General features: G+C 40.0%; 1 protein-coding gene across 1 annotated transcript; it reads right to left on the bottom strand.

Moving 5' to 3' along the window:
• Positions 1-433: 433 nt before the first annotated feature.
• Positions 434-20,740, bottom strand: LOC311038488 (inositol monophosphatase 1-like). Its single transcript, XM_084048045.1, has 9 exons — positions 20,602-20,740; positions 16,853-16,968; positions 13,916-14,049; positions 12,256-12,360; positions 10,672-10,717; positions 9,966-10,074; positions 8,654-8,762; positions 3,960-4,111; positions 434-1,602 (listed from the first exon to the last, which is right to left on the bottom strand). Exons 2-9 carry the CDS (start codon positions 16,913-16,915, stop codon positions 1,475-1,477), a joined length of 846 nt encoding a protein of 281 aa, XP_083904171.1. The 5' UTR covers positions 16,916-16,968; positions 20,602-20,740; the 3' UTR covers positions 434-1,474.
• Positions 20,741-24,100: the final 3,360 nt, after the last annotated feature.

The raw sequence follows: 24,100 nt of genomic DNA on the forward strand, positions 1-24,100 counted from the left end.
GCTTTAGTCGACTAAATCAACTGTAAATTTAGTCGACTAAAACTAGACGAAAACTAAAACATTTCACATGACCAAAATATGACTAAATTATGTAAGAAATCCTACATGGAACATTACATAAAGACACTCTGACATGAAAGTGTGAATGAATTTCCATTTTGTGTGAGTAGCTCAGAATGGGCGTGATTAGTGGATTCACCGCAATTTCCCGAGGGCTCTGAGCCAGGCACAACATTACCGCCATCTTCCACTTCAATCAATACTGTTTTGACAGACGCATAAAAAGGGAGGCAAACAAGCAGAGAGTAAAGCTCAAGTTTTTTTTGTGTAATTGCTGGCTGAATTGGTCATTTCCCTTTCGCTGGAAAATAATATATTGCCAATGTTCTTGCAAAAGCATCTGCCATGTAAATAATAAGAGCACCAATTGCAATTAAGATAACTTGTATTTTTATTCAGAAAAAAGGCACGTTGTTGGAATGTTTGATTTGATTTATTCTACAGTTACACATCTGAGCCGTCGTGGCATGACGTTGACAACACAAGGTGACACTTTGGTGGTATGAAATTATGGTACACAAATTAAAGGTTTAGGTTAAGAGATATTCTTTGGTTAAAACTGATCTTTTTTTGTTAACAGGTTGAAGCACTATATTGTGAGTGTTTGTTCAGTAACAGGAGTCTCCATGTCTCTCCAGCTCTTTAATAAACAGAAAATACATTTTCATTGTAGGTGACAACATTTCAGCCAATCAGGAGAGAGTACCCATTTATCAGCTTAGTTTTTTATAGTGTTCCAGTTCCAATGTTGTCTGTTCATTTATGTGTGTCATCACTTCCAATTTAACTTGTTTAATCTGTATAATAATAATAATAATGAATTGCATTTTTATAGCGCTTTTCCAAGTGCTCAAAGCGCTTTACAATGGTTCATTCATTCATACAGGTGTATCCTGTATGAGTTCTCTATCCTGATCATGAATCGGTATCCCGACCTGAAAATGCATTTTTCTGTTTAATAAAGAGCTGGAGAGACGTGGAGACTCCTGTTACTGATCAAACACTCTATAGCAACGATTACTATCAGAATATAGAGCTATTTAACACTTATTTTAACCAAAGAAAATCACTTACCCTACCTTTTAATGAATCGGTCCATAAGCCAAAACAAAACCATAAGAAAAGCATGAGACCAGACACATTCAGTATATCGTTGTTGTTGTCGGGCAGAAACCTCTTATTTCCATAACCTTTTTTTTTTTTTTTTTAAGTAAATTAACGCGCCTACTTGATCATACTACAGCGTCACACAAAAGTAGCAGATCTACAAGCTCCAAACGCGGCGCGAATCGACACATTTTGAGCTTGTAGATCTGCTACTTTTGATGCTTTTTAATTCGAATCGTGAAAAGTAACAGTTTTAGACATAATGAGGTTTACACACCCAACAGAGACGATAAACACAGGTTACGCTTTATTTCTTCTGCTTGGGAACGTCGTCTCTCTCGGCCGGGAAGATGTCGATCTCCTTGATGAGGCGGTCGGCGATGGTTTTGTTGTTGGCAGAGACCATCCTTCGAGACATCAGGTCAAACGGTCCACCTATAAATCAAAGGTTATAAAAGTTGTGTTAACGTTAATTATGATAACCTTGACCTTACATCGTATCAAACATGACACCAGTGGTGTAAAGTAACTAAGTACATTTACTTAAGTATATTTTTGAGGTAATTGTACTTTACTTGAGTATTTCCAATTTCCAATACTTTTACTCCACTACATCTCAGAGGCAAATATTGTACTTTTACTCCACTACAATTATTTGAAAACTTTAGTTACTAGTTACTTTGCAGATATAAATCATTATATTATGAAACATACAGTAACCACTTTATCCCTATTGTATACATAGGCTATTTGAAAATAGCAGATCTACAGGCTCACAACGCGTCGCATCGCGACGCGTTGTGAGCCTGTAGATCTGCTATTTTCAAATATTTAGTACTTTTACTTTTGGTACTTGCCAATACTTTTCTACTTTTACTCAAGTAAATTTTAAATTCTGGACTTTTACTTGTAACAGAGTATTTTTATATTGCAGTATTGGTACTTTTACTTAAGTAAAGAATTTGAGTACTTTTTCCACCACTGCCTGTTCGTCCCAACACATGAACAACATGATCTGTTCACAGTCATGATATCTGTTGATTCATTCAATGATCTTTTCTTAATTTATTAAGACTGGGAACGCATCTGTGTCATTTTAAGATGGCTTTGGCTATTCAAAACTAGCAGATCTAAAAGCTCATCGTTTTTTGCAAATCTTTGAATACATATAGGCTACAGTAGTTATTTTTTTTAACTCAATTCTTCGCTTCTGGGGGAGGTCCCTGGAACAACATATTTTGAGGGGGGGGCGCGGGGGGGTTCGCGGACAAATACATATCATTAGGGTGGTCCTTGACATGAAAAAGTTTGAGAACCATTGATATTACAGCAGCATATGTTTTTTGTTTTTTCTTTCAAAATAAACTGTTAGGATTTAGAAGACATTTGTAGAATCCCCCAGAAGCAAAGCTTTGAGTTACAAATGTTTGCTTTAAAAAATATACGAAGATTTGCAAACATTTTTGAAAAAAAATAATCTTTTAATAAAAACACCCCTACCTTAAAACAGATATATATAGACAGCCCTGGAGGTCTTTGATAAAAAAAAAAGCCACATTCGTAGCACCACTGCAACATGTTGAGTAAATATAGGTTCTTTAGCTATATGACCATTTTAACCCATTCAATGCGGGCACATGCATCAGTGTCATTTTAGATTTCTTTGGCTATTCAAAAAAAAAAGCAGATAAGCTCAAGGCGCGGCACTTTTTGAAATGTGAGATTTGTGCGAACAAAACATTGTGAGATGGGGGTCCGTGGCCAAATACATATCTAAAAATGTTTCCTAAATCCTAACAGTATGTTGCTATATCAGTGGTGCTCCAACTTTTTCATGTCAAGGACATAATATATAGTTATTTTAACTAATAACTATATGCTCATATTAATCTTAATATGAGCTGTTCCGTCTAAATCAGGGGTCTTCAACGTTTTCAGGCCAAGGACCGCCTAGCTGTGAGAGAGAGATGAAGCAGGGACCCCCACTATATTGTATAACATTGTGTTTCAGATTACCGGTACACTTCTTTTTTTTTTTTAATTAGCCTGCTCTTTTTTCCCTCTACACCTATACCTCTCGTTGACAAAAATAGCAGATCTACAAGCTCACAACGCCTCGCAGCGTGAGGCGTTGTGAGCTTGTAGATCTGCTATTTTCGGCTAATGTTCCCCTCAGAAAAGGAATTCTAGGGTTCAAGTGGTTAATGTAAAAAAAACAAAATCCCATCACACAAAGATTTGGCAGACCCCCTATAGTAGCTCTGAGGACCCCCTAGGGGTCCCGGACCCCCTGTTGAAGACCCCTGCTCTAAATAAACTGTCGTCACATAACTTCCTCCACCCTGAAGCAAAACCCCAATTCCTGTCATTTCTGTCCTGTCAGACGGGGTTCAGTTTACACTAGGAGGACCTGTGAGGAAGAGGTGATAATGTTACCACTTCTCCTTTCTGTTGACACGTCCCCATCCGGGGGGTGGCACAATCTCTCATGCCCACATGGTAACCATGGTAACCAACCACTGACTGCCATGACAAGGTCTCTGCCCCAACAACCGGTGTTGCATAATTACTATTATCGTTAGAAACCTCCAGTGGTGGAAAAAGTACTTTTTTGACTTAAGTGCGACTTATGCTACGCGTTGTGAGCTTGTAGATCTGCTATTTTCCAGTAGCCAATGTATATCGGGCTCAAGTGATTCAACTGAATTGAATGCGAAATTAACTAATTTAGCTGGGGACCCCCTGGTACCCCTCCAAGGCCCCTGGGGGTCCCCTGACCCCCCACTACCCACCGTCCACGTCCAACAGGACTCCTCCGGCCTCGGTGACGATCACGGCACCGGCGGCGACGTCCCAGCAGTGGATCCCGATCTCGAAGAAGGCCTCCACGGCGCCCGTGGCCACCAGACACATGTTGGTGGCAGCGGTCCCCGAGCCACGGATCCTAGAAAAGGGCAAAGGTCACACCACACAGGTATGGATTAAAGCAAAGGGATAATCAATGGGTCCAACGGGTCATTATTGAGAAATAAACCCCCCCCCCCCAATGGGGTGATTGATTAGACCCCGACGTGATAGAGGAGGAGGAGGAGGGGTCTAATCACCCTGAAGGGGATTAGACCCTGAAGATCTCTACATGGTGGTATTGCTATTTTTACTCAAAGGGATAGTTGTCTCTCGCCAGGCCAAAAGGCATGGCGAGAGAGTATGTTTTACCCCCTGTCCGTCTGTGTGTGTGTGTGTGTGTGTGTGTGTGTGTGTCCTGTCCGTGTGTTACCAGCTAATCTCCGGCCCTGTTGGCCCGCTCGCTGCCAAACTGTGCACACACACTCCCTGGATGCCAATTCAGAACCTCTGCCCCACATTTTTCACATGGGCCTGTTATAGCGCCACCTGGAGGCCGATTTGTGTAAACCCATTTTTTTTACATTACTCCTACAGATTTTATCCAAACGTCATGCAAATCGGGTACACAGTATCTCTATAGTCATGTGATCAACACGGATCTGTCAGATTTCCCATATTCCATCCTGATTGGCTAAGGTTGGCTTCCAAAGTTTGCAGGATTGGTCCGTTTTGAACAAAAAGCCTCAAATCGTGAACACAGCTTGCAATTTCCGTGAAATTTCACAAACACATTCCCACTATAGGCCGTGGAAGAAATGCCACCCTTTGGAAAATTGGAAACACTCCAGTAAAGTAAAAAAAAAACACTCATAAGTACAGTAACTTGAGTAAATGTACTTAGTTACTTCACACCACTGTTGCCTGGCCTCTATAATACTCCCACCTTCACACAGAGAATGAATGCCTCTCCCATCACACTCAGGCTCCTGCATGCTGCATCAAAAAGATTGAAGTCGTCCTTTATCCCACATGACATGAAGTTGTTCCACTGTTTAACGCTTTAAGACCGGGAACACATCTGTGTCATTTCAGAGATGTCTTTGGGCGTATTAAAAAATAGCTATGAGCTTGTAGATCTGCTATTTATTTTGAAAAAGAATTGTAAAAATGTGTTCAAATCTTTGATCTTTGAATTTATACATTTTTAACTCAAATCTTTGCTACTGGGGGGTCCCTGGAACTAAATATTTTGAGATGGGGGTTCACAGCCAAATACATATCAGTTTGGGGGATCCTTGACATGAAAAGGTTTGAGAACCACTGATATTATAGCAACATAAGTTAAAAGAAAATAGGATGTAGAAGACATTTGTAGAATCCCCCGAAGCAAATATTTGAGTTACAAATGTTCGCTTTAAGAAATATATATATATATGTATATATTCAAAGATTTGCACAAACGATCACGATTTTCTTTCAAAAATAGCAGATCTACAAGCTCATGAGCTCGTGTCAAGGACCCCCCCAAAAATGATATTGTATTTGGTTGCAGAACCCTCCCCCCATCTCAAAAATATTTTGTGCCAGGCATTTTCCAAAAAATTGCAGATCTACAAGCTCGTAGCGCGGCACTCGGTGCCGCGCTACGAGCTTGTAGATCTGCTATTTTTGAATAGCCCAAAGGAATCTATAAAACATGACACACAGATGTGTTCCCGATCTGAATGAGATAAAGGAACAACGCTGAAACCACTTGGCCTCAGACATCTCCCTCTGTCACTTTCTGCACTTTGCACAATGCTCTCCCACGGTGACTTCATTATTGAATGTAAGACAAAGTGTCTTTTTATGAGAGGTGCTTTTTGTCTATATTGTTTATGACGTTTATGCCCTGCTGGGGGACACATTCCCCCCCTATGGGGGGTAAACTAGGTTCTGTGTTAAACACTTTAACTCTCCTATATACTGACGTGTTGTGAGCTTGTAGATCTGCTATTTTCAAATGATTTGTATACGTTTTGATCACTTTTGATGCCAATACTTTTGTACTTTTACTCAAGTACATTTTTAATTCCTGACTTGTACCATAGTATTTCTATATTGCAGTATTGATACTTTTACGTAAGTAAAAAAAAATGCAGTACTTTTTCCACCACTGCTTTTACAAAGAGACAAACGTTTCGGCCTATCCAGTGCGACCCTTCACTTGATATCTACAAGATACGCTACACCACAAAGACACCCATGTACCTGTCAAACTACTTCACAAACCTCAATGACGTCCACAATCACAACACATGAGGGAACTCCACTAATCACGTTCAACCCAGATGTGGCTCAAACAAGGGGTTACATTTGTTCTACTGCTACAGTATGCCACAAACATGTGGAATGCCCTACCAACAGTCAAAAAGGAGTGTGACTCCTTACTCTCCTTGAAAACCGCTCTAAAAGAACACTTACAGGTGGCTGAAATTTGGAACGGCCCCTCCCATGATGTTTTTGCATAGTAGTGCATATTTGTCTGTCATTAAATGTTTCGCTGAATTGAGTACAAAGGACCCCAATGGCAACCAGCCATAGTGCTTTCTTGGGTTTAAGATCCTCTTTGCACAGACCGTGCACTAAGAGGACCAGAGGAGTCAGAGCGCCATGTTTGCTAGATGTTAGCTTATTTTGACACGCCCAGAATAGGGAGAGCACCAGGTTCAACGTTGTAAAACTTGATCATGCGTGCATGAGGGTGTGCGTGTGCACGCGCGCGTGTGTGTGTGTGTGTGTGTGTGTGTGTGTGTGTGTGTGTGTGTGTGTGTGTGTGTGTGCATGCATGCTGGGCAGTGGTGTAAAAAGTACTCAAATGGTTTACTTAAGTAAAAGTATCAATTCTGCAATGTAGAAATACTACTAATACTAATACTAGTCCGGAATTCTAAATTCAAGTACAAAAGTATTCACATTAAAATATACTTAAGTACTGAAAGTAAAAGTACTCATTTTGCAGAATGTCCCATTTCAAAATTTCTGAATGTAAACCGCTCACAAAATGTAAGGAAACTTGAATTTGGGCCATTATATCTCCCCTTTACTAATACCAATCAGTAAAGTGTTTTATATCATTTTTATCGGTGATTAGTCACCTTTACAACGAGGTACAGCTTGTAAGCATCGGGCATTCATGGAATGAGCAACACAGGCAAACGCGTGGGTAGCGCCGAGCAAAAATGTGCCAAAATGGCCTGTTAGACTTTTCTGCTGACATTTAATGTTGTGACATTCATGACATTCAATGGGCTTCAGGTGTGTGCCAGTCGCAGGTGTGTGACTGCCTCACAGGTGAGTGACTGGCACCTGAACATGGGTTCTGCAACTTTGTTGAGTTTGTGTATGCTCCAAGCAGCAACACTGCCCCCATGGAAAGATGCCACTTTTGTCAGGATAAGGCCTGTGCAACAGGGCAAGTGAAGCTGGTGTTCCGTTATGCAGAGTGACAGCATTATTTGGTGTTAGCCCTGGTACCATTTCCAAACTTAGGACCAAGTTCTGTGAGACTGGTGAAGTCAACAAGGAAGACAACAAACCAAGACCCCTTGCTTCACTGAGGAACCATAGATTTACAGGCAAGATATGCACAACGGTACCAAAGACAGATGTCAAAGTTGCAGGGTCCATGCTCAGGTGCCAGACACACACCTTTGACTGGCACACACCTGCCTGCAAATGGTACCAGGGCTGACATCAAATAATGCGTAATCTGCGTAACGGAACACCAGCTTCACTTGCCCTATTGCACAGGCCTTATCCTGAAGGGACAAACGTACCAACTTTCTATGGGGGCAGTGTTGCTGCTTGGAGCATACACAAACTCAACAAAGTTGCAGAACCCATGTTGCAGAACGCAAAGTTGCAGAACCCACCTCTCAGCAGGTGTGTGCTGGCAGGTCGCTCAAAACAAGAGCGATTACCAGCAAAAGCATATTGGGTGATTTTGGCACATTTTTGCTCGGTGCTACCCACACGTTTGCCTGTGTTGCTCATTCCATGAATGCCCGATGCTTACAAGCTGTACCTCGTTGTAAAGGTGACTAATCACCGATAAAAATGATATATAACACTTTACTGATTGGTATTAGTAAAGGGGAGATATAATGGCCCAAATTCAAGTTTCCTTACATTTTGTGAGCGGTTTATAACAATCTTTGGAAAATAGCCGATCTACAAGCTCACAACGCGTCACAATAGATCTGCTATTTTCAAACAGCCGAAATATATAGAGAGCTTAAGTGGTTAATGTATGTTTAGTAATACAAATCGAACTCTGCAAAGTAACTAGTAACTTAACTGAAGGTAGTGGAGTAAAAGTATAGTATGTTCCTCAGAGATGTAGTGGAGTAGAAGTAAAACTACTGAACATTAGAAATACTCCAGTAAAGTACAGCACTTGAGTACATGTACTTAGTTACTTTACACCACTGATGCTGGGGTGTGTGTGTATTTGTGTGTGTGTGTGTGTGTGTGTGCGTGCGTGCGTGCGTGCGTGCGTGCGTGCGTGCGTGCGTGCGTGCCTGCGTGCGTGCGTGCGTGCGTGCGTGCGCGTGCGTGCGTGTGTGTGCGTGTGTGTGTGTGGCGCACGTCAACTCACCCGTGCACGGGTATACAGAGGATCTTCTGCATGGTGGAGAAGATCTTGGTGACCGTCTCCTTGTCCCTGTTGGAGCCCAGCTCACTGATGATCATGGACTTCCTGATCTCTGTGAAATATCAACCAGGTGTTTGATATTATATCATCTCTGTCGGGTGCTCCACCTCATTATCTCATTATGTACACAACTCTGACTTTTCAGGACTCAAATTCAAAAGCATCAAAAGCAGCAGATCTACAAGCTCGAAACGCTGTGCGTTTCGAGCTTGTAGATCTGCTGCTTTTGATGCTTTTGTGTGACGCTGTAATATGATCAAGTAGGACGTTAATTGGATACACGAAGAGCGGGCACCTCAATGTAAAATGTACTATTTTGTCGAAAAATGTAAGAAATTAAACATTAGAAAAATTGTCTTAAAGGACGACTTCACCACTTTTCAACATATCTTCATATAATAGGTCCTCACTAATGCTCATGATAAAATGGTACAATTTTTTTCAAATCAGTCTGTGTCTCAGAGGAGGTTCAGAAACCCGTCTACCAGTGACATCATCGATGGGGAATCCAAGCTAATAGAAACTGCAGGCTTTGTATTCCTGGAAAGTTGCAATGCAATAATAGATCCCATTGTTCTCGCCTTAATAAAAATCTGAATTAAAAAATTGCAATCTTTTTGGAAAAAGAAATCCTGCCTAACGATGATGTCACTGGTAGACGGGTTTCTGGACTGTCCACAGCCCTCCTATGAGACAGAGACCAAGTAGAAAAAAATTGTATCATTTTATCATGAGTATTAGTGAGGACCTATTATATGAAGATATGTTGAAAAGTGGTGAAGTCATCCTTTAAAGGAGTAGTTCACCCAAAAATGACTTCTTTTCAATCAATTACACACGCCATGAAGACTTGAATTCATGGAGACTTTTCAGTTTTTGTCGCATTCCTGAGCCAATGCTTTGGCTGACCGGCAGTCCGGTTTCTTTTACATTTTGGACCAAATATCCAATTTTACATGGAAGGTGCCCACTCTTCCTGTCACCCATTCATTTACCAAAGAACAACAAAAAGTTATAATGTGGAGATAAGAGTTTTCTGCCCGACAACAACAAAAATATATCATTATGACAAATAGAACGCCCATACATCCAAACCACACAATCACAGCACTGCAGTCACACGCACACGCGCGCGCACACACACACACACACACACACACACACACACACACACACACACACACACACACACACACACACACACACACACACACACACACACACACACACACACACACACACACACACAGTGTACCTGTCACGTCAGACACCTGCAGTCTCTCTCCGTCACAGAAGGCTCCTTTCCCCTTCCTCCCCGTGTACATCTTGTCTTCTAGACAGCTGTACACCACACCAAACTCCAGCTGAAAACACAGGAAACAGCGTTTTATCCTTCAGACCAGCTATCAGCCAACGGTCTCTAATGTGTACTGTATTGTAGCACTGTGAAGGACTGAGCTGTTTCTGTCACTACAAACTTTTAATCCATTATTAAGACCTGAGGTGATTCTTAAAAATGCTTTCTAAATCAACTGTTTTTTGAAAAAAATCGAAAAAATAATGTTTCAAGATTTTTCAAATATACCAGATATACAAGCTCATAGCGTGGCACTCGGTGCCGTGCTATGAGCATTTTTAACTGAAATATTTTGCTTCTGGGGGGGTCCCTAGAACAAGATGTTTTGAGATGGGGGTCCGCGGCCAAATGCATATGATTTTGGGGGTCCTTGACATGAAAAAGTTTGAGAACCACTGATATTATAAAAACATAACATAAGTTTAAAAAAAAAAACGGTTAGGATTTAGAAGATATTTGTAGAATCCCCCCGAAGCAAAGATTTTAGTTAAAAATGCTCGCTTTAAAAAATATATATTCGAAGATTTGCACAAATCTTCCACGATTAAAAAAAAAAAAAAAGATTGAATATCCAAATAAATAGTTAATTAGTTGTTTGACAAACCTCTTTATTGACGGCGAAGCCGATGGACACCGCCACGAACGGGAACCTGTGAACATAAAAGCATGTTTTCTGGTTTGTCAAATGTTGTTAGGACATACCTGACCCTATGACCCTAACCCCACTGTGTCCCAGTAACAGAGCTAACAGAGTAAGCGCTACTGTAGGCCTGGCTGTCACAGTTATTACTATGGCTGTCACAATTATTACATCACTAGACCATACCCGTCGGCGCAGCGCATCCGTGGGGGGATATGCGCACATGATCTGGCAACCCGGGAGGCAGTTCGTCCCATAGCTGGGCAGGCCCGTAACCATGGCGACAGTGTTTGACAGAAAAACGCTAATAAGAAGCTGAGATTTGATGAAATTGAAAAACGGGCTTCACAGTTGTGTTCAGATGGTAATGGTCAATGGCTGTGTGCAAAATCAGAGCAATTGGTCCAGCCAGTGAGGAGAACCGGGTATCTTCACTCACGTACTCACCACCACTACAGAGGTTACTAGAATTATAGTAGGATTGTCTAATCACAATATTATTTGAGATAATCGCAATTATTTTGCTGTCTTAATCGTTTCCATGTTGAAACATTTTCACACATTTTCATTCATTAATTTTCAAACATAAATATAACATTTAAAAAAATTGCAGCTTGTAGATCAGCTATTTCTGCTATTATTTTAAGATATTTTTTAAGTATAAAATGATTAATCACGTCAGTAATTTCTTCTATATTCATTGTACGATTTGTCCTATCTACAATTAAATCGTTAATCGCAATTATTTGCGTGACAATTAATCATCAACTTAAATTTGTAATTGTGACAGCCGTAGTTATTACATGATATGCCCTACCGCCATCCATCACAAAGTGCCACTCCCTACCCTCCTTCAAAACCACCATGAAAGAGCACTATTTGTGACTGGACCTAGACAAGTTTGCCAACATAAATAAGCCCACTGTTATTCTGTAAATATACTGTTATTGCTCCTAGTACAAGGGTCTTCAACGTTTTCAGGCCAAGGACCCCCTAGCTGAGAAAGAGATGAAGCAGGGACCCCCCTCTATATTATATAAAATTGTGTTTCAGATTAAAGATTTGACTTAGTCTGCTCTTTTCCCCCTCTACACCTATAGCCTCTTTGCCAAAAATAGCCGATCTACAAGCTCTCAACGCCTCGCGCTGCGAGGCGTTGAGAGCTTGTAGATCTGCTATTTTCGGCTAATGTTCCCCTCAGAAAAGGAATTCTAGGGTTCAAGTTGTTCATGTAAAAAAACTAAATCATATCACACAAAGATTTGGCGGACCCCCTGTAGTAACTCTGAGGACCCCGGACCCCCTGTTGAAGAGCCCTGTCCTAGTATATTGATGATTTTGTGTGTAGTATATAGTAAGTCTTTATATGTCTTGATGAATTGAATACACAGGACCACAATGAAAACAAGCCCTCAGGTTTGTATTATCATTTTAGCATTATTGTACAACTGTACCTCTGTAGCTTTTGCAAACTGTTAATAAAGTATTCAATCAATCAATGAATCAATGTAAATAAATAAGTGCATGTAAAAGCATAGAGATCTTTACCCATGTACAAAGTTGGTGGTTCCGTCCACTGGGTCTACGATCCATGTAGGGTTGTCTGTGAACACACAGGGCTGTCCGGCCGCTACCGACTCCTCTCCAATGAAGCTGGAACACAACGAGAGCGGCGTTACATTAACCCATTAAGACCCCACAAAAGCAAAGATTTGAGTTACAAATGTTCACTTAAAATAAAGATATATTTATATTCAAAGATTTGCACAAATTTTCACGATCTTTCAAAAAAATAGCAGATCTACAAGCTCATAGCGCGGCACTCAGTGCCGCGCTATGAGCTTGTATATCTGCTATTTTTGAATAGCCCAAAGACGGGGGACCCCATCTGAAAAAGGTTTTATGTGCCAGGGACCCCCAGAATAGAAGATTTATGTGAAAATAAAATCTAAAATGATTCAACATTTTTCCAAACATTTTCGACATTCAGTTCAGAAATAGCAGCTATACAAGGCTTGAAGTGCCGCGCTGTGAACTTGTAGATCTGCTATTTTTGAATAGCCAACATATAAATGGATGAAGTGGTTGAAATGATTGTGATCCTACGTTAACTGCTTTTGCTGGGGACACATAATAACAGCCCAGTGATGTTTAATGTGTTGAATCACCCTGCATCTCAAGCACGTTTCTGCAAGTTGGTTTTTCATAGCGTTTGAAAACCAACATGGAAAATAGAATCCAGGAATGCACATCAGAGCATGACGTCAACAATGTTATACACTTTGCTGTATGACAGTGTCATGCAGCAACACTAGTGACAATAGCCGATCTACAAGCTCTGCGACGCGTTGTGAGCTTGTAGATCTGCTATTTTCAAAGGATTCTTATATATTGCATACATTTTGAAAACTTGTGAAATGGGACATTCTGCATAATGAGTATGTTTACTATATGTTAGAGAGAGAGAGAGAGAGAGAGAGAATTTCGACATTGTGGTATTGATACTTTGACTTATGTAATAAAGAGAGAGTAGTTCTTCCATCAGTGGCATGTGGTAATTAAGCTTGGCTTGTTGCTCAACCTGAAAATCTGGAGTCTTTGAACACAGACTCTTGTTGCTGTCATTGTCATCGTCTCTCATATAATGGAAAAGGTGGTTCATGTACGGATGTCTTTTGTCTGTAGGAGTACGCCGTGTGTCGTTTCATGATTTCTTTGGCTATTCAAAAATAGCAGATCTACAAGCTCATATCTGCTATTTTTGTAAAATCTTGAAAAATCTTGAAAATGTTTGCAAATCTTTGAATATAGATATATATTTTTAAAGCAAACATTTGTAACTCAAATCTTTGCTTCTGGGGGTGGGGGGGGGGGTCACTGGAACAACATATTTTGAGATGGGGGTCCATATATATATATATATATATATATATATATATATATATATATATATATATATATATATATATATATATATATATATATATATATATATATATATATATATATATATAAAAATGTTTTCTAAATCCTAACAGTATGTTGCTCATCAGTGGTGCTCCAAATGTTCCATGTCAAGGACCCCCAAAATGATATTGGCCACGGAGCCCCATCTGAAAATATGTTGTTCCAGGGACCCCCCGGAAGCACCGATCGGAGTAAAATGTTTTCGCTTTAAAACACGCGTGCGTTGTACAGCATGTCTAACCTGTGATCGGGGAACTTCTCCTTGACAGAGGAGATGATGATCTTCTCCACCCTCTGGTCGGTCTGAGTCACCAGGTCCACAGCGGAGCTCTTGGTCATGATCTTCACGTCGTTCTGCAGGGCGTCCCTGATCACCTGGTACAAACAAACCAATCACAATCTATCTTTATCCTCACATCACATTACAAGTAAGGTGGGTGAGATTCTTAGTTGTGCATCCTCATCAATACAGAAAGGAGAGGGGAGGGATAAAGTGCATACTACTTTATACTTTGTACTTTAAAAGCAGTGGTTCTCAACCTTTTTCATGCCAAGGACCCCTAAATTGATATTAATTTGGCCACGGACCCCCATCTGAAGCAAAGCCCCCAGAAGCAAAGATTAGAGTTACAAATGTTCGCTTAAAAATATATATATATTCAAAGATTTGCACAAGTTTTCGCGAAAATAGCAGATTTACAAGCTCATAGTGCGGCACTCGGTGTCGCGCTAAGAGCTTGTAGATCTGCTATTTTTGAATAGCCAAACTATATAGTGGTTATAATGATTGTGACACTATATTAACACATTTTGCTGGGGGGGCCGCGACCCCCCACAATAATCATATTTGAACTGGGGACCCCCCAAAATAATCATATTTGAACTGGGGACCCCCCAAAATAATCATATTTGAACTGAGGAACCCCCAAAATAATCATATTTGAACTGAGGACCCCCCACCCTGACAATCACTTGGAATTGTAGTTGACTCGGTACATTTTGTTTGACTCGGTTCCACAGGATAAATATTGTGAAAATAGCAGATCTACAAGCTCACAACGCCTCGCACTGCGAGGCGTTGTGAGCTTGTAGATCGGCTATTTTCACAATGTTTGCCTCTTTCTTACGTACTATTTGACAATTTGGCCAATTTGGTATTAAAAAGGTCTTATAAGTCCTTAAATTGTCACTTTATAAATGTGCAGATATACCCTGTATACACTTATACTGTATGTGGCTTTGTTTACTACTGTTGAGTGAGAAAACAATGTTGCACTTTAAAGGGACAGTTCACCCCCAAAATGACTTTGTTTCCTATGCATTAATCACCTCATGGAGACTTGAATTCATGGATATGTTTTAGTTGTTGTCTCATTCCTAAGACAATAATTTGATGACAGGCAGCGGCTCCGGTAGGAGACACAAAGAGTCTCCTTTGTGTCTCCTACCGGAACCGCTGCCTACCGGTCCACTGGTCATCAAATTATATCCATGAATTCAAGTCTCCATGGGGTGACTAATCGATAGAAAAAGTCATTTTTTGGGTGAACTATCCCTTTAAGCTCATCATCTGGGGACCCCCACCAAAATAATTTGGGGGACCCCCCTGGGGGGTCCCAACCCCTCAGTTTGGGAACCACTGGCAGTTCACTGTTGTAATTGCACTTGACCAACGGATTTAAGTAAAAAAAAAAGCCACAGACCAAAGCAGAAGTCATGCCTCAGACAAAGACAGTGTTAAGAGTATAATGAGCATTTACATGAGCAAATGTATTCACAGTCAGTGCTCTATCCCATCGTCTGTAAGTCTAATAACCTGGGGGGAACATCACACTTCTTTTAATAGTCACCCTGTTTGAGATTACAAACAATAAATCATGTCGGGGGCCGCGCTGACAGGCCCTCCAGCATGAGAGTCTGGAGTGGAGAGCAACTTTGGGCTTTTTGACAGTCACTCTTAAGACATTACGACCAGGAACGCATCTGTGTCATTTCTATTTATTTCTTTGGGCTATTAAAAATAAATGGCAGATATACAAGCTCATAGTGCGGCACTCGAGCTTGTAGATTTTCTATTTTTTTTTTTTTTTTGTGCAAATCTTTGAATATATATGTTTTAAAGCGGGGGTCTTCAACGTTTTCAGCCCAAGGACCCCCTAGCTTAGAGAGTGAGGAAGCAGGGACCCCCTCGATATTGTATGAAATTTTGTTTAAAATTCAACGTTTTTCGTTTACGTGGTCTGCTCTTTTTTCCCTCTACACCTATATCTCTTTACCAAAAAGTAGCAGATCTACAAGCTCACAACGCCTCGCAGCGCGAGGCGTTGTGAGCTTGTAGATCTGCTATTTTTTGGCTAAAGTTCTCCTCAGGAAAAGGGATGCTAGGGTTCAAGTGGTTAAGGTAAAGAAATAAATCCTTTCACACAAAGATTTGGCGGACCCCCTGTAGTAACTCTGAGGACCCCCTAGGGGTCCCGGACCCCCTGTTGAAGACCCCTGTTTTAAAGCAAACATGTTTAACTCCGATCTTTGCTTCTGGGGGGGTCCCTTGAACAACATATTTTGAGATGGGGGTCCGTGGCCAAAAACATATTTTTGTTGGTCCTTGACATGGGAAAGGTTTTGAGCACCACTAATATAGCAACATACTGTTAGTATTTATAAAACATTTTTAGATATGTATTTGGCTGCGTACCCCCATGTGAACATATTTTGTTCCAAGGACCCCCAAAAGCAAAGATTTTAGTCAAAAATGTTCTCTTTAAAAATATATATATTCAATTATTTGCATAACAAAATCTCAATTATTCTAAAATAGCAGATTTCTCCCTGGAAAAACATATTTTCAGATGAGGGTCCGTGGTGAAATACATATCATTTTGGGGGTCTTTGACATTCAAAAAACTATTAGGATATAGAAGACATTTGTAGATTTGCACACATTTTTGCACAAAGATTTTTCAAAAATAGCAGATCTACACGCTCGTAGCTATGAGCTTGTACTGTAGATCTGCTATTTTTGAATAGCCCAAATATATCTTAAAAATGACACAGCTATGAGTTCCCGGTCTTGCTGGGTTAATGTGTGATAAATGTCAGGGCCAGTGGGGGGGGGGGGGGGGGGGGGGGGGTGGTGACAGCTCCATTGTGGACGGCGTGGCTCATAGATTTATAATACCTCTCCGGCTTTCCTGGCCACAGCCACAGCGTGGTCGAACGACTCCTGCCATTGGTCAGCCATCTTCTTCTTCTTTTTTAAACGGGGGGGTGAAGTTTCTTCTTCTCGACAAGAACCTGTGAAAAATGAGAGTCGTTCAGACTTCACGGTGACTTGAAAATCCTTCATTGTCGTTCATTAGTCACCGGGCAGAGTGACAGAGTATATCCTCTGCCCCCGGTGGAAATGAACTACACTCCATATACTGACTATTATTGCTGTTAGCATTTCCTACATTTAAATATCGAGCAATAAGTCATTGTGTGATGCTTTATGATCAAGTAAAGCGTTCGTTTTCTGAAAAAACACACAAAAAAGTTAAAAGAACGGAGCAGCAACTATACGTGAATGAGGTTCTGTCTCTAAGGGGCTCACAGATGGTGACATGCATGCAGTGGTGGAAACAAGTACTCAAATGTCTTACTTAAGTAAAAGTATCAATGCTGCAATGTAAAAATACTCACGGAAAAGTCCGGAATTAAACATTTACTTGAGTAAAAGTACAAAAGTATTGGTATCAAAATGTACTTTACGTACCAAAAGTAGAAAGTACTCGTTATGCAGAATGTTTTCAAACGAATAAAATGCATACAAAATAGCAGATCTACAAGCTCACAGTGCGTCGCGTTGTGAGCTTGTAGATCGGCTATTTTCAAATGGCCAAAATGTATATAGGGCTGAAGTGGTTAATGTATGTCTTGTAATAATAATCACAATCTACAAAGTAACTAGTAACTAAAGTTGTCAAATAATTGTAGTGGAGTAAAAGTACAATATTTGCCTCTGAGATGTAGTGGAGTAGAAACAAAAGTACTGAAAACTGGAAATACTCCAGTAAAGTAAAGATAGCTCAAACAGCGTACTTAAGTACAGTACTTGAGTACATGTACTTAGTTACTTTACACCACTTTATGCATGTCTGCCTGCCTGCTTGGCACAACCTCTTACACCAGAAGGGCGGTTACCTAACACTGTGGTTGTAACTGGCATCCTGTCTGTCTGTCTGTCCTGTGAAAACAGCCCTGTCATAACCTATCAGAAGCAATACGTTTCTACAGAGACTCAGTTGCATCTTGTGTCAGCTGAAGTCGTCCTTAAGGGCTTGATTATAGCTCATTGTGTGCAGTGTCGCGCACTGGAAAAAGCTGATCTACAAGCTCACAATGTGATGTGACGATGCCGGCATGCAACTTAAGAGTTAATGTGGCTTTGCAGTGGCCAGCCAGTCAGGTTTGACTGTACAAATGAATGTGCAATTTAAAATGCATTCAAAACAGGAGGAGGGGAAAAAAAACATCACTTTCACACACAAAGTGATGTAAGTAATTCAACACACTCAATATGATATTCAGTGTGTTGAATTACCCAGCATCTCAAGCAAGTTTCTGCAAGTTGGTTTTCATTCCGTACGTGAAAACCAACATGGAAAATGGAATCCATTGACTTCCTTGGAAGTCAAGCAACAATTTTAGAGATACGAGAGTCAGTTGTGTCTTGTGCCATGTGCCTTTGTTTAGGGTGAGGTAAGGTGGGGTGGGCAGGGATGAGGGTAGGGTGGGGTGGTGTGGGAGTATTGCTCATCAGAATGAATGATCACCAATCCCACTTTTTTCTCTTTCCAGGACTTGAAAATTGTCTTGATAATATTCAGATTGGCTCAAAGCAAAAAAACATGTTTTTTTTACAGCATGATGTGTCTTATAGGTTGTGTGTGTGCAGAATGCAGATCAACTGTGCACAAACTGCCTCAAATGCTACAATCATCATTGTTATGATGCTTTTCCATTAGGATAATTGTTCTATTACTTGAGGCATCATCACACTCCAGTGTGTGGAAAAAAACTCTTCTTCTTTCTTTTAAGTGCTCAAGTGTAAAAGACTTTTCATCTGGCTTTGCAGATATTTCACTTAAGTAAAAGCAACAATACCCCAATATAAAAATACTCTGTTACAAGTAAAAGGCCTGTTATCAAAATGTTACTTGAGTAAAAGTACAAAAGTATCGGCATCAAAATGTACTTAAAGTACCAAAACTAAAAAGTATTAAAACGTTTGAAAATAGCCGATCTACAAGCTCACAACGGGTCACATCGCGACACACACACACACACACACACACACACACACACACACACACACACACACACACACACACACACACACACACACACACACACACACACACACACACACACACACACACACACACACACACACACACACACACACACACACACACACACACGCACACGCGTTGGCAGAGGCATGGGTTTCAGCTGAATTACTGATGGACTTTTGCTCGATATCTTTCAACTGAAAAAAAAAAATGACGTTTCCTCTATTCATGATTGAAAGATAAAATATGTTGTTGTCGGGCAGATAACTCTTATCTCCATATTTGAACTTGATGTGTTTTTTTTCGTAAATTAACGTCCTACTTCAGTGGTATTCAACCAGTGGTCCGGGGACCACCAGTGGTCCTTGAGGGAGTACCGGGGGGCCCCAGCGAAATGAGTTAACATAGCGTCACAATCATTTTTAACCACTCAGCTTTGGGCTATTCAAAAATAGCAGATCTACAAGCTCATAGCGCGGCACCGAGTGCCGCGCTATGAGCTTGTAGATCTGCTATTTTTGAAAAACCTTGAAAAAAGTGTGCAAATCTTTCAATATTTATATATTTTTTAAAGCTAAAATGAACTGATATATCTTTGCTTCTGGGGGGTCCCTGGCACAAAACAAAATTCAATTGGGGGTCCGCGGCCAAATGTATATCAATTTAGGGGTCCTTGGCATGAAAAAGGTTGAAAACCACTGATCTACTTGATCATACTACAGTGTCACACCAAAGCATCAAAATGAGCAGATCTGCACAGTTTTGAGCTTGTAGATCTGCTACTTTAGCTGTTTTTGAATTTGAAATCCTGCAAAGTAACAGTTTTGGAACATGTGTGGTTTCTAAACTGACAGTTTGAGGCGATTTCCTGATCTGGCGACTCAAACTTAACTCTTTGTGGTGATCGTTACATCTCTGCCACGTTCTTATTTAAAACACACAACACAACACTATCCACTGTGATTATTGTAGCAGAAACACCTTACTTAACAGTGGTGGGCAAAATGACTCGATTGCTTTACTTAAGTAAAAGTATCAATACTGCAATGTAGACATACTCTGTTACAAGTAAAAGTCCAGAATTCAAAAGGTACTTGAGTAAAAGTACAGAAGTATTGGTATCAAAATGTACTTAAAAGTACCAAAAGTAGAAAGCACTCATTATGCAGAATAATGTCCCATTTCACAAAGTTTCAAATGCATTAAAATCTTCTGAAAATAGCAGATCTACAAGCATTGTGAGCTTGTAGATCTGCTTTTTTCAAATGGCCGAAATGTACATAGGGTTGAATGGTAACTGGATGTTTTGTAACAATAATTCCAATCTACAAAGTAACTAGTAACTAAAGTTTTCAAATAATTGTAGTGGAGTAAAAAGTATAATATGTGCCTCTGACATGTAGTGGAGTAGAAGTAAAAGTACTGACAATTGGAAATACTCCAGTAAAGTAAAAATGTTACTTAAGTACACTACTTGAGCACATGTACTTAGTTACTTTACACCACTGCTAATAAGTGTACAGTATTTAACCATGCACTGCTGAAAATAAATAACTTAAATAACTTAACAACTTAAATAACTTAAATAACTTACCTTGTAAAGTAGGTAAGGATGTCAGACGGATGAGACGACTGTGATGCAGTGATGATCTCCTGAGAGTGAGTGAGTGAGTAATGTGAACGGTGTCACTGCGAGTTTGATTTAAACAGCTGGCACCAAACTCACACGGGGAAAAGTACTAGTCCCTCCCTCTCACTACATTTAGTCATAGAGGCAGCCCACGGGAAAAGAAAAAAACACAATGAGCTGTTAGAGGCCAGACCTGCAGCAACACGATGCGTTTCAATAGTTGATGAGGCAATATTTCACTGTATAAGACACAACTGACTACATGCTTTTGTATGAGAAGTTCTGTCATAACACTTAGCAGATTAATGTGTCACTTTTCTCTAGACACACGCACACACCCTCAGCAGCCTGTTGTGTGGCGTCTGTGGTCTGTGTTATTACAACTAACTAAATTATTCTCAACAAAAAGATGCCAATTTAACTAATTTAAGACCTGGAACGCATCGGTGTAACTTTTTCATTCGAGCTAAAAAAAACATTATTTTACACTTTGGGCTATTCAAAAATAGCAGATCTACAAGCTCATAGCGCGGCACCGAGTGCCACGCTATGAGCTTGTAGATCTGATATTTTTGAAAAATCGTGAAAATGTGTGCAAATCTTTGAATATATATTGTTTAAAGCGAACATTTTTAACTCTATTCTTTGCTTCTGGGGGGTCCCTGGAACAACATATTACAAATACATATAATTTTGGGGGTCCTTGACATGAAAAAGTTTGAGAACCACTGATATAGAAACATATGTTTTTTTCAAAATACTGTTGGGATTTAGATGACATTTGTAGAATCGGCTTCAGGTCTTAATGGGTTAACAGCTGTATAAGGACAAGAGCACGTTCTTATAGTCAGCTGTCATGTGGAAAGGGCTTCCTAAAAGTCTCTCAAAAGGCCAATTTTAAATCTTCACACGAAAGATGGCTGAACGATAGCAGGAAATAAGCCTTCGAGCTTCGTTTGTGTTTATCCTTTTGACCATTGTACTGTATGCACGTGTTGTTTTACTTGTGCATGCGAATATGTCAATAAAGAATTCAATCAAAAAAACTAAACATTAGGTGTACCTTCATTTAGTCAATAGATCATACCACGTTACATTTCACATGAAAACTACAAAGATTGGCATTAAAGGACAACTTTGTTTTTTTACAACCAAGGTTTATATTTTAGCTTGTAATTAAAGTAAATAAAAGATTTTTTTTTTTTTTTCATTTACTGCTTTCTATAGCTTTAGCAATTTTCGCGATATTTTTTACAGTGGGCGAGGGCATTCTGTCCGGTGGCTAAATATGCCTTTTTTACACAATACAAAAGGTCCTGTGGTCTTTGATGGCCAGATGTGAGTTATTGGGGGCTTGAAGAGCTACTGTAAATAATAATAAAGAAAACGCCGGGTTATTGTGTAAAAAAAGGCATATTTAGCCACCGGACAGAATATCGCGAAAATTGCTAAAACTATAGAAAGCAGTATTTACTTTAATAACAATCTAAAACATAAACCTTGGTTGTGTAGTAAAATGCATTAATCTGTGAGACTATTTGCCCTTGTTTAAGGAGAATGAAGGAGTCCAAGGCATGGCTTCTAATTGGTTACTTTATTCAAGGAGAGTAAAGAGTTAACATCACATCGCAGCTTCAGCAGGAAAGAGACAGAGTAAAACACAGCATTGATATTTATAGTTGGTGTGTATGCACATGCACACTCTTCCTATAGGTTTGTGCACGTGGCGTGTGTGCTCTGAACCAGATACCTAAACAGTGTGTATCCTATATGTGTGTGTGTGCATGTATGGATGTACTTCAGTGTGCACGTAGGTGTATGTGTTAGACTATGTGTGTAAATGTATGTGCGCTAGATTAAGGAGTTGGGTGTGTGTGTAGGTCTATTGTGAGATTTTGGTTAAGACAATACAGTGGTCACTAAGGTCAGATGACCCCAGGAGATACTGGCCATCTGGACCTCCTAAAAGAATGGACCTTTATCTTAAAGATGGGTTTTTCTCCCCCTTGAAAGGGTGTAGAATTTCTGTGTCTAATCAGGAATGCCTTGCTAGGCAATCTAGTAATCAATGGACTGTGTCTATTTAAACCTTCAGTAGTAGTATGAAAGTTATATTGCAATGTATGTGCATTACAATATAAGTACTAGTGCATTAGTGTATATTGATATATGATATTATGTATGGATGTATGTATGTAAGTAAGTACAAGAACCATGTGCTGTTTAAATGCCTGTTCCTCATCAACAAGTGATCAGTGATTTTCAGTGTGCAGCATCCTGCGGGGGAGGAAAGGTTTCTAGGCCTATTCTTGGTGTGATTCAACTCAGACCATGTGCTCCTCATGTGTGTGCATTACAAGACTGTTCATTACAAGACTATATGCTTAGTCTAATATACTACATAGTCCCCCCTTGGAGGACTTCTACAAGTCCTACATAAACGTGGGGACATAAAACAGTAACCATACAAACCTAAATAACACTAACAAATAAAAACATATAAAAGCTAACTAAACATTAGTATCAAGACACAAACAGTAAAAAACCTGCTACTCCTCATGTAGAAAAAGAACAACGTGTTGAAATCATCCAGGCCCCCCTTGGCAAAACAAGAACTGTAACCCAAATAGGCTAAACAAACCCTTGAACTAGTCTACTTCTCAAACAATATAATATGGCAGGTAACAGTAGAAATACGACATGAATGACGTTACTACAATTAAACTTACGTATAAAACTACTAAAATTTGCAAATATAAAGCAAACATGTCCAAAATAGACAGCAAACTATTAAACATCATCAACCAATACATGTTTCAAAAGATAACTAAAATGACAAGATATAAAACCAGAAAAAACATCATCAAACAATTAAAGGCATGCAAATCGGCGTTTACTACGCGCATCAAAACACTAAAAAAACTAAAAAAATCGCCTACATTAAAACGCACTATCAAACGATCTTTGTCTTCATCAGGGTCTCTGACGGACATCTGTCTTCATGAACGGAAAACCCGTCTCACGAGAAAAGATAGAGTAAAGTTGAGATAAAGCTGTAAAAGAGAAAAAAGGGAGAGGACAGAAAAGGTATGTCTCCGGGGATGAAGGGAGAGGGGGCATGTATCTGTGGGCATGTATCCGTGGGCTGGGGTAAAGGGGCTGTGGATTCAGGGACTGGGGAGAGAAAGGAGAAGGGATTCGTCCTTTTCTGCGTCCCATTCATAAGTTTTCTCCTCAGTGTCAGTGTAGCAAAAGTCTGCATACTCGCACAGATCCAAATCAGAATGTACTTCCTTGATCTCCTCGATTTCTTCTGCCGGATTAGTGATAGGTATATTTGTTGCGACAACATCTGTCATTTGGATAGCTTGAGTGTTCATGGCCCTGTCAATTCCTTTTGATATCAGGCTGCGAGTCAAAGGGATGCAGCAGCAAAGAATAAAGGCCAATACAAGCACACTAT

The sequence above is a fragment of the Gymnoscopelus microlampas genome, assembly GCF_963454915.1.
Source record: "Gymnoscopelus microlampas genome assembly, chromosome: 22".
In the NCBI taxonomy this organism is placed as follows: domain Eukaryota; kingdom Metazoa; phylum Chordata; class Actinopteri; order Myctophiformes; family Myctophidae; genus Gymnoscopelus; species Gymnoscopelus microlampas.